The sequence below is a fragment of the Leptonotus elevatus genome, chromosome 4, assembly GCF_054856555.1.
Source record: "Leptonotus elevatus isolate MCC_2025b chromosome 4, RoL_Lele_1.0, whole genome shotgun sequence".
Lineage (NCBI taxonomy): Eukaryota > Metazoa > Chordata > Actinopteri > Syngnathiformes > Syngnathidae > Leptonotus > Leptonotus elevatus.
In genome coordinates, this window is record NC_141242.1 from 26902865 (window position 1) to 26918104 (window position 15240).

The 15240-nt window shown below is 37.1% G+C and overlaps 2 protein-coding genes across 2 annotated transcripts in view; one reads left to right on the forward strand and one right to left on the reverse strand.

Moving 5' to 3' along the window:
* LOC147176424 (F-box and leucine-rich repeat protein 13-like) overlaps nt 1-1682 on the reverse strand; it is a 13075-nt gene extending 11393 nt beyond the window's left edge. Inside the window, exons 1-2 of the mRNA XM_086072849.1 lie at nt 1667-1682; nt 1519-1571 (exon numbers count right to left, since the gene is read on the reverse strand). Coding sequence (XP_085928975.1) covers nt 1519-1571; nt 1667-1682 — 69 coding nt within the window. The remainder of the gene's footprint in view (nt 1-1518; nt 1572-1666) is intronic.
* Nucleotides 1-10292, forward strand: part of LOC147176425 (leucine-rich repeat-containing protein 17-like) — a 12916-nt gene extending 2624 nt beyond the window's left edge. The window contains exons 2-3 of the mRNA XM_086072577.1: nt 2259-2434; nt 8478-10292. Of these exons, the coding sequence (XP_085928703.1) occupies nt 2310-2434; nt 8478-8952 (600 nt within the window). The 5' untranslated portion in view covers nt 2259-2309 and the 3' untranslated portion in view covers nt 8953-10292. The remainder of the gene's footprint in view (nt 1-2258; nt 2435-8477) is intronic.
* The last annotated feature ends 4948 nt before the right edge of the window (nt 10293-15240 follow it).

A 15240-nucleotide genomic window follows, 5' to 3' on the forward strand; every position in this document is an offset into this window, starting at 1 on the left:
GAGTGATTCCCAGCCACTGTGCTATGAAATCTCATCAGGTGTGCTGCTATGACATGATTTAATTTGTTTACTTGGCTTGAAATACTATTAATAATACATGCTGCACTGGACGTATAGCCATATAAAAAGGTATAATGGATACTTATATAAAAACAAAAAATTAAGAGTAGACAATTTTAACAATTTGCAAGCATTCACTTTTTTCTGCTTAATGCACTGGCAGGGTATTGGATTGGGATTCCTAACCGTAACAACAAATACTCAAAATCAAGTGACTTGCACTCGGGTGCAGAAACAAATGTGATCGGGATATTACTATAGATTCATTTTGATTTTGGGGGGATTTTTTTTTACAACGAATAACATATCTTTGGTCATCTATCTATGTTACTGATGTATAATGACAGGCAGAACAATGAATTGTTCTTTCACTTGGTGGCACAAAGTCTACAGTTAACATGTATATCACCTTTTGCCATTCATCAACAGAATACTGTAATAACTTTGAATTCAACTAAACAGGCAGATTTCAAAATATGTACATTAGTGAGTACGTTGGAAGATCATCATTTTTAATACATATACTTTTTTTTTTTAAGTAAATTATGTGCCTTGGTTCAACAACGTTGTGGGTAAGATTTAAGTAAGGGACAAGAAGTGCAACTGCCTTGCGTTCAGGCCACATGTCTAGTCTGCAAATAAACAGTGCAGCTCAGCTTCTGACATTTTAACAGCCTCTCCCTCTCCCAAGGTCTCAATATGAATAGTTGGAGACAAGGCAATAACAAATTACATGATTAAGGTTTTTATAGCATAATAAGTCACATGGTTCAAACTGTGATTTTTGCACTTGTCTGAATGGATGATACCATCATTTAAAAAATAAAAGACACATTATTGATGTTTTTTCCTAAAAAGACAGATGCTGTTGATATTTCATTTTAAATGTCATGAGCTGCATTCTCATTTACACAAAAAATAAGTAGTTTGTTTTTGCGTTTTGTTCAACTACTGAACCAAACTATGAACTTCAAACCATGGGATGCACCGATTCCCTAATTTTTGGGGTCACTTTTGTCGTGGGCCACTTTGTAGTTACGACTTCCCTCAGAGGGCCGACAAAATCTAATAAATGCTCAATCATCTTATTGTAATATTACACATACATAATAAATTGATGGACTACTAGTTTTGAAATCAGAAGTCAATGGTAGTAGTTAGTTAAATTATTGTTAATATTACTGTAAAAAGGGTCATTTTTAGCAAAGATCATTGAAGTTGACACGCATGATTTGCTTTTACGGGCCACATAAAATGATGCGGCAGGCCAGATCTGGCCCTGGGGTCTTGGAGTTTGCCACCTGTGTTTTACACCCTTAGACATTATATGGTTCCACATTTATAACCAGCAACCTGACGGCAACCATAAAAACAATGTTATGAAAACAAGCTTGATACTGCTGATACAGAATGCACTCTAACCTTTACATGATTATCTTACAGTCATGTTGTTCTCACCGTGATATTAAAACATTCAGACACGTTGAGCTCTTGGAGATTTCTGCATTCGCCTGAAATAGAAACAGCAGGAAAGTTAGTAAACAACTGGGGACACGTCTCAGGCCAGTACATGTATTCCATGTAATTGTATACATTTATTCCCAACACTCTTTTCTCTTCATTTCGTAGCATTTCTCTTTGCTAGACTGCTTCCAGTACAATATGTGGATATTAGATTTCTCTACTAGGCAATCGACTCTGTCCAGGACCTTCAGAATCCGTATCGTTAGCCCTTTAGCTTAAACTAAAGGGCTCTTTTGTTACTATTTTGAATTTGTTCTTACAGACGTCAGCATTTTTTACGCCCTCCGATTGGTTGCTCAGAGCAAAAATTGTTAGTCAAATGACTAGCAAAATACAACTGTAGTGATCTGCACACATTAATATTCATTTAATAATCAGCATCTCTGGTGAGTATGATGTATTTTTTCAAAATTTTTAAAAAGTTTTTGTCAATCTGGTACACGGTACATAGACTTTTAACGTGGCAATACCGTGTAACAGTTAAAGTTGTACACCATTTAAGTGTGGAAATATTGTTGTAAGGCTATAAATACACATTTGGATGTTCCTTGTGTCTTACGCAACACGCCTTCCACAGCTGTAGTCCATCAACAGTTACAACAGTTGTCCTAATGCTTGACCCATTTCAAATCTACATCATCATTATATCCCAAACAACTCTGCTTGACTCCAAGGCCTTCCCGAGAGAAAAGAGAGAGAGAGGGAAAAAAGCTGCAGGTTCCAGCATGCGTGTGACCTCCTCTTTCGTCGTGGTCTTCCTGCTCCTGCTTCTGTTCCCGTTCGGCGAGATGAAACAAGCGGGAAAAGGCAGAGGCCTCAGAGGAGCAAGACACAAGCTCGCACGGGACAGGTGGGCACCATGCACCCTTTGATCCCAATTAAAATTTGGGGCGGGGACTTGGTATTGCTTGCTATATATCCTCACACATTATAAAAAAAAAATGCATGTCATGTTCATTTAGTCCTATAAATTGTCCTTAAGAGTGAATATGAGTGTGAATACTTGTTATGTCCTGCGACTGGTTGGATACAATAGTCATCTCGGATAAGATCCAGCTCAAAAGTGATCCTAATGAGGACAAGTGCAATAGAAAATGGATAGAAAGATATTATTGTGCAAAGTAGAAGAAAGTAAAAGTATTGATTTTTAAGTGTATGACGCAATTTGGCCATGTAGGTTGAGGTATGTACTAACAGTTCATCTGCAATGTTCTTTTTAACCACTTTACACTGCAAAACAATGGTCTTAAAAAAAATACGAAAAAGTAATGAAATTAGGAACATATTACGCAATTTAACTGGGCAGTATTTTATTTTGAAATGGCTTGGTCAGAACCATCAAAAAGCCCCAAACGGGTTACAATACCGCCTAGGGGTACAAACGGTAATGGACAATTTGATTTGGCAACATTTCTTAAAAGGGCCCATATCATGCACTGTAACAAATTGACTGAATAATTTACAGGAAATAACTGACAAAAAAGTTGACAGCTAATTCTTGTAAAATGTCAGTACATTACTGTATTTTTTTTTTTTTTACAAGCATTTACTGTATACAAATTACAGTTACTGTGTTTACTTTTACAACAATTCACTGTAATCTAGTTTACAAGCGTTTCTTCTGTTCTACGTAATTTGCAGGAATTTACTGGCAACTTTAGTACATACATAATACAGTATGTCATTGTAAAATCCATCCATCCATTTTCTTAACTGCTTATTCCTCAAAAGAGTCGCTGGAGCCTATCCCAGCTGGCTTTGGGCAGTAGGCGGGGTACACCCTGAACTAATTGCCAGCCAATTGCAGGGGACACAGAGACGAACAACCAGCCACACTCACAATCAACTTGGGGACAACTTAGAGTGCTCAATTGACCAGTCATGCATGTCTTTGGAATGTGGGAGGAGACATGAGCAACCGGAGAAAACCCACACAGGCACGGGGTGAACATGCAAACTCCACCCAGGAAGGCCGAAGCCCGGACTCAATCTCAGGCCCTCATCGCTGGGAGGCGGATGTACTAACCAGTCATCCACCATGCCGCCCTTGTTGTAAAATCAATCCTCATTCTGCAGCCGCGTGCATAAATGAATGTTAGCTGTAATGTTGCCTGTTTATTGGAGAAATGCGATGTGAAGACAATGCAGACTGCCCTCGCGCTAAAATATTGTTCTTGTCCTTGCTCCGGTGACAATACAGGGTCCGCTATTTGCTTCTTCTCCTATAGAGATGCCCGTCAAAATCCAACAATCTTTATAGTATTTACCTGTAATCCACATATATAAATGCCAAAACATAGTTGCTGTAAAATATACAGTATTTTACCGCTAATTATACCGCAAATTACTGTACTTTGTTTCTACCCATAATACAGTTAAATACTGTAAAATAAAAAAACAAGAAAATGCTGTAATTTTTTACTGTAGATTTTACAGAAATTTGTTACAGTGTGCAAAATCAACTTTTTATTATTATTATTATTATTATTTTTTAGCTTTTAGCTATATTAAAATGCTAATTTATCCCTAAAAACACAGCTAAAGTGGTGTTTTCCTCCATTCACCCATATTTGAGCATTCCTGCTCATTCTTGCTCTCCAAGCACCAAACTCAAGAAAATGACTGGGTCCTCATTTATCGACGTCAGGGGGAGTAATGCTTCAAGCAAGTGAAATGCTATTCCACAAAAAAGTGCCTGGCAAGAAGAAAAATCTTGGCAGACAAAGAACAAGCATATTTTTTTACTTGATTTGAAATATTTGTTCATGTTAGATTTGAGAGTTTTTAGTTTTTCCAGTTGTAAATTTTATTTATTTCAGATGGTATTTCTATTCGTAGTAAGATAAGGCCAGATTTTTGAGCCGTTTCCAAACCAAAGGGGTTGTGGTTTTCACCGTTTACTTTCACGCAGTTGGTGTGAGGTCAATTTGCAGCCAATGACCCACCAGTCATGGACGGTTGCCTTTCATTTGTTTAGATCTCAAGCACACTGAAAAAGGAACATCTGCTGACTTTGTTGCACATTCTGGAGCCTCCATTTCTAGATTAATCTCTTAAATAATGTTTAAAATTAGCATGAACAAATATAATTTTCCTGTGTCACCTTGAGACAATGCAAATGTCTTTGGGGCAATCTCGCCTGGTATTTGTATGTTATTTAGGTCACAAACGAGAGTGGAACCACAGCAGTTAACCTTGCCATATTTGACTGACACTACAATTGGGAGAATTTACTTGTCCTGCAATAACAGCAAGAACAACAAACTTATTCGGTCTTTGTTCAAAAAGGGAGGTTGTGATGGTTCCATATGTGATGTCATACTGGAATAAATATGTGGAACACATAGACTGGAAAAGAGTCTGGCTTTTACCCAATCATTATTTGTTAACTAACAAAATTAGAGAATTTTTTTTTAAAATAGTATTTTTTGTAAACTTATCCCTCCTGGCATTATGTTTTGTTTTCTTTTGTTATGTATATTTGTAATTGTTTCTGTCATTGGTTTGCCATTATTAATGGCTATTGTTGTAAAAAACAAAAAAACAAAAAAAATACACAAAAAAAAGATAGGTGCTACTTTCTTCTTCTTCTTCTTCTTCTTCTTCTTCTTATTATTATTATTATTATTATTATTGTTATATAAACACCAGAGAGTTTTGCAAAGTTTTCACTCTGGCCTGCGTTTTCCAAAAAGGCAAAAAAAAAAAACAGTTCAGCTTTCATTTCAAGGTACTTGCATCGGGATCGGATACACAACTTCAAACAAAGCCAGTGTGCAAATGGCTCGGGTTGATTTCTGCTTGTTTTGCCATCCACGTATATCTCACTGGTTTATCTATATCTTATGTTATGCACAGTAGTGTCCGAATGTTGGATGTGTGATAAGGGACTGGGTCTAGTGACTTGACATCAAGAGCTGGAGTTGTGGCTGACAGCAGCTTCTTGCAAGTATTCTCATTTTGTATTTGACTGTCCCGTTAAATGGCTGAGAGTGGCTGTATTTGCTCCCACGCAGTCATACCTTCATTGTAGTGTTAATTTTATCCGCCATATTTAAATTTAGTCTCAGTTTTATTCCAGTTTCTTTCTTTCTTGTGTTTATTTCAGACCACATATCCCAATTGACATCAATAACGAAGACATAAAGAAAAGTACATATTAAATGTTGAAACAAGATGCCTGAAAGGGAGTGGGAAGAAAATAATTTATTTAATCCCACCCCTTTTTACACATTCAATGTATAACATAAAAGCATTCACCATTTCCGTCGAAGATTAACTTACCATTTTTTGTTTCAAAACTAATTTAACAATTATCATTGACACAATATAACAGAAATACAAAAATATTCACACACGAGTATTGCAGCAGGTAAAGAATTGTTAATTGCATTACATCAGTAAATTTTCTACCAACATTAGGAACAAAGGAAACAGTAAATGTATTGGTTAAGATATATATGTATACCAACACTGGTAATAGACAATACGTACAATAGTAAGAATATAACAAACAAAAGTTGACACAAGGAAAACACATTAAATCTGATGCTATAAAGGTATGAATCTGAAAAGTAAAGTAGACATTGCTTTATTAGAATATCTTATGAATTATTTTAGTTATTTACAGTTATATGTATGTTTATGCTGGATTGCAGTACAGCCTCCAGGCCCTGCCACCCATCCCCATCATTATTACTATTATAGTATAGCCATCCTTACAATTAGCTGCATGCATAGATACATATGAGTAAAAGGCAAATTGTCCATATTAACACAAATACAATCAAATAATACAGTAAATTTGAGTGTCCTAATCTGCATTAAAAAAAAATTAAAAATATCTTGTAAACTGTTGCCATAAGGGTAAACACTTCCAACACCAGTCCACCTCTTGCATTACCTATACTACTTGACTGTGCAGTGTGGTGCAGTGTGACCAGGTCTATGCAATAGAGAAGCAGCTTTTTAAAGTAATCCAAGACCACAATACGTTCATACAAATACATATTGAAGTGTAAATGCAACAAACTGATGGCAGCGAAGGTCAAGAAAATAGAAGGCACCCTTGGCGACTGCAATCACAGCACTGAGCATGATTATTCCAGAATTAGTCCATATAAAAGTACATTAATTATTTGGATTATTATTTATTTTAAAGATAGAAATTTTAAGGGCCGTTTGGCTGCGAAGCCAGTGAGGAATGTGCTTTTTAATACATAATTTTAAATTGACGGACAGTAGAACACTGTTGTAGTGATGTACTAAATCCTTGCCATAGTTTAACTCCACAAACAGCAAGGCACAGACTCCTACTGGTGGTTTGAGCAACTGGAACTTTGAAATTCAGATGTCCCCTGAGGTTACATCCTTCTTCCAGTTTAAAAAAAAAACTAAACTTTTGAATACAAATTGGTAAGAGCTCATTTTTAGCTTTAAACATTATTATTTCAATAAAGTAATTAACAAGCTGTTTAAATGTAAGCAGATTTGATTTTATAAAGAGAGGATAAGTATGATCTCTGTATCCTACATTACGAATCACACGAATTGTTCTTTTCTGGAGAACAAGTGCCTTTGTGGTACTACTGTAACTACTCCCCCAGACCCCAATACCATCAGATTAAATGCGGTAGAACTAACGTACAGTAAAAGGTCTGACGTGATTTATAATCCAGCATGTGCATAACTCTATTTATTACTGATATACCTTTAGATGTCTTTTCAATCCCGTTTGTTAGCTTTTATCATAGTTAGTGAACCTCTTCCCGTTTTTTATTTTGTCAATTTTTAGTCGAATATAAATACAGCATTTTAGTCTTTATTTTAGTCCAGGAAACCCTAATTTTATTCGTCTAATTTTAGTCAACAAAAACTGTCAATGAATTAGTCTAGTTTTAGTCAGGACAATCATTCTACCCCTGTATTTTTTACGATTATTTTGGATCTAAAACTATTTCAAAGTTTTCTCTCATCTTTTTGATGAACAACAACTTGACACACAATTGCAGTACATCAACAAGTGGCTACTATGGCTCCATGCTATGAGCTAGTAAATTAGCCAGAATTAGTTAGCGTTCGGATTAACATTATTGTTGGAACGTTATAGCCGTTAATGTTACGTTCTAACTATAATTTGTTTTTGTTTTTTAACTGTTCACTGCCCTGGATTGGCTGCCAACCAGTTAAGGGTGTACCCCGCCTACTGCCCGAAGCCAGCTGGGCTCCAGCGCCCCCGCGACCCTTGTGAGAACTAAGCGGTTAAGAAAATGGATGGATGGATGGATGGATGGATGGATAGATAGATTAACCGTTCACGTGAATCCACCTCCTGTCTGTTCCATGTTTTTGTGCATGTTGCACTCGCTAGATGCAGATCTAAAAGGGTGTGTGTTACTGTGTGTCACATGACAGTGTCACAGTGACATCTTGGCACAGACAAAATTTGACAAAATCCTGTAATTTTTGTCTCGTTTGTGTTCATGAACTAAAATGTCCATAGATTTTAGTCCAGTTTTTATTAAGAGAAGTAAATATTCGTCTTGTCTTCATTAGTCGACGAAAATGCATACTGATTAAGTCCCAGTTATTGTTTATTAATGAGGGTTTTAGTCTAGTCTAGTTTAGTTTTAATCTGGCAAAAAATGTGTTGACGAAATTATTGGTTTTCAACACACACACACAAAAAATCGACCAAGCGATGGCTTGTAACTTGAAAAACATGTAAGTTGTGGTAATCGTAAATCAAGGTAACAATGGAATTAAAAAAATAGATTTCAGTGTACAATAGAAAGGATTCCCATACTTTTACAGGGGTCTAAATTCTTGCTGGTCACAACTTGTTAACCCATTTTGCTCAATTTGATTCTTGCTTTTGTGTATAAAACCCTCAGGGTGAGAGGCGTCAGCCGTCACAGCAGATCCGACCCCCCAAAACCAGGCAACTGCTCAGAATTGTTGGAGTCCGGACGGGTCTTGGCAGATTGTCAGGACCGCCGCCTCACTTCCATTCCCAGGCCGCAGACCTGGTCCAGAGCACCCAAGTACCTCCTCTTAGCACGTAATAGGATCAAGGTCCTCCGCGATGAAGCCTTCGCCGGCTACGGGAGTCTAACCAGTCTAGACTTGCAGCAGAATCACATCTCATTGGTGGAGGAGGGGGCCTTTGAGGGTTTGACTCGACTCACAGCCCTGCTGCTCCAGCACAACCGCCTGACTTCACTGAGCGAGGAAGCCCTCATCCCCATGCCTAATCTCCGCTACTTGCGCCTCTATGACAATCCCTTGAATTGTATTTGTGACATAGACAGTCTTGTACAAACCCTCCAAGTGCCAAGCAACCGTAATCTGGGAAATCATGCCAGGTGAGGCTTCAAAAAAGGTATTTTGGATAACAGGTAAAGGTAGGCTGTAATGAAGTAAGAATATTTAGTTACCGAACTGTACTACAGGTGGATTATTCAGGAAACTGTACTTGACTAAAAAATTTAGTTTTTGGACCACTTTTTAGCTTTACTCCCTACAATGGGAACAGATCTGTACTTTCTATTCCTTGGTGAAAATAGGCTAGGCACATTTCTCAACTTCAGCAGATATAATAAAAACATTTGCAGGGAGAGTTGAGTTTATTCTATTGAGAGCTTGGGGACACATGAAGTAAAAAATACAGGGAAAGACCCAAAATGGAGGAGTGTGAACAAAGGAGCAGTAGATGTTGTCTGCAACAAGAATGACTTGTGGTGAATATGTTGTTTTGTGCTGCTGGCCTAAAAAAACACAAGGTTCTCACTTTCAAAATTTATGTTAATCGGAAAGAAAAAAATCTGCCTATCTGAAAAAAACATATACAGGTCCAGTGGATATAAAAAGTCTACACACCCCTGTTTAAATGCCAGGTCTTTGTGGTAAAAAAAAAATGAGACCGAGTTAATAATAATTTCAAAAATATATATATTCTAACATTATTAATGTGGCCTATACTCTGTACAAATCCACTGAAAATAAATCTCCCAAAAATATGGGAAATTGAGTTATGGTCGTGGAGGATAAACACACAGGCGAGTGCTGTCCTAACTAGCCTAGTGCATGAACTGAAGCCTGTTTGGATGAGAGGCAAAACGAAACATCTTCTAAGACAAACAAAACAGCTTAGTTGCAATTGATTTAATGCCCTGTGAATGAAATCAATTAGAATGAAATAAACTATATACAGGCTGTAACTTTTGGCCATGATTGCAAAAGATAAAGTGGAGATCGAAAGCTTGGGCACCCAAAAAGCGCATTGTGGAAATTGTCATTTATTTTTACTCGTGACTGCCACCTCTGGCCTAAAGCATAAATGCAGCTTCTGTGTCAAGCTCGTGCATGGTTCACATGCAAGTATGTGCGCTCAAATAAACTTCGTTTTTTCTGTTTTCTTGGAGCCTGTGCAAAGCCAGCCTCTTGTTTTTTTTTTCCAGTTTCTCTCCCAGTTGTGTTGTACGCTGGCTAACACTACATGTTTGTGGGGACGAGCATGACGTCGCCCTCCACCACTCCATCCCTCCCCACCCCCAATAAATAGTGGAGTGTTCAGGGCGATCACTCCACACTGAAGGGAAGATGCAAGCTGATAGGCGCAGTCACAGTTAAAAAGTCAGGGCTATATGTACTCATCTGGGCATCGAAAGTGTAAGTGATGGAAATAAAATCTTCAAAATGATAAATTTTTTTACGTGTTAAAAGAATGTCTCATCTGTAATTTGGTACCTTTTGGAGATTTTTCCATCTTTTCTTGGCTTGTTTATGCACAATAATATGTATTTTTACCTGGGTTGCCCAAACTTGGGATCACCACTGTATATTTAATGCAAACACAACACTGCTCATCATCAAAATACAGTGCATAATGGTGGTGGTAGCATCATGATTTGAGGCTGTTTTTCTTCACCTTGACCTGGAGTCAAGGTGGAGGGAATTATGAACAGTTCCATAAATACCAATCAGTGTTAGCACTAAACTTTCAGACTTCTGCTTCCTAGGGGAGGGGAGACAGAGTAAGCGAGAGAGAGCAAGGGAGTGAGCGGGACGCTTGCTTAGCTAATGCTTGTATGATCCCTTCTCCACGAAATAACATCCCGAATGGTCCATAATTCAGGCCGACCACGCAGGAAAATTCAGGCCGCTCCAGGTTAGTCACTCTGGGCCTGGCTTTTTGTTGTTGTTGCTGCTGATTTTGAAACGAACCTGCGGCCCACCGGGAGTTTTCCTGCAAGTCTAGATGGTCTTTGGACCAGTTTAGGGCCATGCACCCTGTCTCTCATAAATCAGTTGGGAAAGATTACAGCGGCGCTATAGAAAACAGATGAGTGGATGATTGCCATCTATTATTTAAACTAACCCTAGCTAATCAGGCTATAGCAGGCCCTGAAGCTTTGCACGCATCATGTCCTTAACCTTGATTGCTTAATTTTGGAAAATTAATGTCCAACAATATCCTAATGGGTTACAGGTATTGAGGTTATTGACTGACTGATGGACTGACCAGACTTAATCTGGTGCTGGTTCACCACAGCAAACCCATCCTACATGTGACCAGACACATTCCGTTGTTTTCAAGCGACTAGTAAGTCATCCTGACACATGGTGAAAGAATGTCTCTACATATTATGAAGCATTAAGTGGATGAGAGTCACAGTGTGTGACAAAAGACAAAAGATGAGTTTGGATACTTGTGTGATCCATGGGATGAAGACAGATATGATGTCTGTGAATGATCCAGGTAGAGTTCAAGCTTTGTTTCAACAATATCACTTGGATGGAGATGAAGTGGCCTCTTTGCCTGTCTGGAAGCTGAACAAATGGTCAGATGTTTGTTCTATCGGCGAGGAGGTGGTGGTGGCGGAGGGGAAGGGGGAGCTCAGTGTTTACACCAGCCAGGACAGAGAGTGAGCCAAGGGGAGGAATTCAAAACAGTGTTCACAAGGAGGGCACCTCGACGACTACAACCTGTTGTCCATAAATGGCTAAAAGCCTAGAGAAGAAGATATCTGTGAGAATGATCCACAGCCACACTCGGTTATAAGCACCCATTTCATTTTATTGCGCAATATTCATATGTGTATATTTTATTTATATTCCAGCCACTCATCCATCCATAGTCTGTGCCACAGAACTTTGCCCTAAAATTCACAAGATTCATGGTAACACAAAATATAAAAAAACATAGCCCGACTAACCAACAATATCTATGTTGAAGTGTTTCAACCCAAAAGCAATGGATCTTTGAACACAAACGGTGGTGCAATACATGTAGATGCATACAATATATAGTAGGCTAGTCAACAAACTCAAGGCCCCAAGGACTATATGGGTAGCCCGTGTGTCTGCTCTACAAACAGCTTATCAGTGATGGAACATTGTGATTTTCTAGGAATGTTGTATAAGTGATCATTTGAAAACGTAAAACACTGGCAGAGATGAATATAAATAGTGTTCCATATTAACATTTATCTGTTTCCTAATCTTGAGAAATGATCAGTCTTCACATAAAGAAAGATGCAATAATAACATTGTTAAAGGTCATTTGAGCAAATGTGTTATTTCAGCAGTGGGCATTAAATGGTAGCCCTTAGCATTGATAAGTACCCAAGAACTGGCTCTTACTTTCTAAAAGGCTGGTGACCCCTGTTCTAAAATATAAATTATTGCTATTTTAAATTATAACTTTATACTTTTATAATTTGTTTCAGCCCCAGCAAAACACCAACAAATAATTTTGCGACAATATTTTTACGTATTTTATTACAAAGAATAGCACTTTACAGAATTGTCGTTTTCTAAAACATGAATAACATTATTGCTAAACTCAGCTTTATTTGATGGAATGTAAAGAATTAAACAACAGCATAATAATTTTATGCTCTAATTCAATGGACATTGTACGCCTATTGCATTGTGGTCGGCGCACCCCCAAAAACTCGTAAGTCAGGTCACTCTTAAATTGAGGTATCACTCACTGTACGGTTTAATTAAAGTCAAAGATTTGATTGATGCCTCTGTTTCCAATTTGGTCACAGCTTATCGCTTCCACACTTTATCTCCTTCACTTAACTTTCCATTTAAAAGCGCGTGCTTCCCACACTCGTAGCCATTATATTTCATTATTAAAAAGACATCTGAAAAATGTCTCCAGCCTTGATGCTGTCATAACAAGCAGCCAGCCAGGAGGCAGAAAACAACAATTGAAAAGGTCACAACAGCTAAAGCTAGTATTGCTCAGAGTGCAGACCTCCGCCAAGGATAATCAGTTCTACCTAAGTGCTCATCTTCTCAGATACAGTACCCACCTCTTGCATATTTTGTCTGTAAGATCACGCCTTATACAAGTAGAAATGAATGAAAACAACCAAAAGAGCGATGTCGCAATGCTAACACAAGTGGAAAAACACATTCTCTGGATCTGCACCATTAGCCGGATCACCACCAAAATTTTATGGGTTCCTTTTGGCCGATGTACCATATCAATGGCCTGAGCTTTTTTTCTTTCTTTGCTTTTTCATGAAATCCCCCTAACAAACACATGAATAAGTGGGTGATAAAAACAGAACGTTGCTGGGCGGAGGTGAGGAGACTAGTAAAACACTTTAACAAACATTGGAACAGTAAAACACAGTGAGCTTAGCAACCCACAAGAGAGGCTCCCCTCATCTCATTGCTATGTTAAGAAAATAAATTAAATTCTAGCAAAAAGAATGTAGAATTAAATAATACACACTGAGCTTAGTAAGCCACAAGAGAAACTGACATGAATAAAAACAAAGTAAAATCAAACAAAATTAAGTTCAATTGAACAGTGAGATTAGCAACCCACAAGGGCTCAATGTCTAATGTCAACTACATGGGAAAAATTCCAACAACACAACATTAAACTGAAATTTAATTAAACAATACAAAGTGAGTTTAGCAACCTACGTGAGGCTGCCTACTATCTACATGAAAAAAAGAAGAATTCAAACTAAATTAAACAGAATTTACCAAATGAATATATTTTATATATGTGATACGAAAAAATAATACCCCGCACACTGACATAGAATTTACTTTGTGCTATTTGAGGGAACAACATGTTTTGCATCCGGCGTCATCATGTTCACCTCAAGTCTGACATAATCATTCACAGGTGCGGTTAAATGCTACAAGATATGCAAGATTGCAATACATGCTTTGTTTCCTTGCTGTGTATTGTTAAATCACGTGTTGCTGTTATGTATTTGTTTTTAATGGTTGATAACAATTTTTTTCCAACTTCATGAATAATAATATTCTATTTTTGTATTTTGCTTATCTTGTAGCATTTATACCCACCTGTGAATGATCATGTCAGATTTGAGGTGAACCTGATAACGCTGAAACGTGTTGTTCCCTCAAATAAAAACACAAAGTAAGTGTGCAGTCGATTATTTTTCTTGTCACACAACACGAGTTCCTGCTGCCCACCAGCACCTGATGATAGGCGGCTGTGCAAAGACACTTCCTTAATTGATTCAATATGCTTTAATAAAATAAAATAAAATAAATTCATATTCATTAATAAAAAAAACTTCAAACAAATGAAAATGAAATCAAGCAATGAACCAAATTAATAAAATAAAAAATCAACCCATTAAACAAAATTAAACTACATGAAATAAAATCAAACTAAATAAAACAAACATCAAATTTAATTGTACCGCACAACATAATAAATGTAAACCAAATTAATTATGAATAGAGTGAAATTGTCGGTTTGCTCTCCACATTAATTTAATCAATAAAGTAAATAATAAAAGATCAAATAAAATTATTAAATACGCAATGAGCTGAGAAACCTACAGGAGACTAAAATATATATTAAAACACAAACAATGATAGTTTGCTTAATATGTACATGAAATTGATAAATAAAATAATATTAACTCATGCTAGAGGCTGACTTGCCTACGTGAATTAGATATATTAAATAGTTTGTTAGATTTAAGACATACAGTACATTATCTTTTATAATCTAAACCATCTTTTCCACTAGCTTATTATTTTTTATTTTTTTTAAGATGAAATACAACCAAGATGCAGTCATTAAATATGATGAAATACGTCAAACGTGTCTCATCTGCAAGTGTGACACACATGCAAGCATCCCTGCCTTTGGTCATCTATATTTGCATGACAGCATGCAGGAAGAATGTTTCGTGAGTGGTCTCCATTACACAATGTGAGCCTAATTATGATGAGTGGAAATATGACAAACTGACATACGTAAACCTGGCACACATACAGTACTGTGGAAAACGATACAAACAACCTTCTTTGTTTCCATGAAATTTGTCGTAAATATTAGGACACATACAGTTGACAGTAAGTGGTTATATGAAGTGTACAAAAACTGTTTAAATGCCAGGTATTACGATATATTAAAAAAATTAGACCAAGAAATCAATTTCAAAACTTTCCCCACCATTAATGTGACGTTTAACCCGCACAAATAAATTTAAAAAACAAATAAGTAGTTGCAGAAGTGTGCATACCCTTATAACAGGGGATGCGGCTGAGCTCAGAATTAATCAGAATGACTGTTACAGTCAGAATGACTGTTACAGAAATTGAAGTCAGTACACACCTGCCATCATTTAAGGTGCC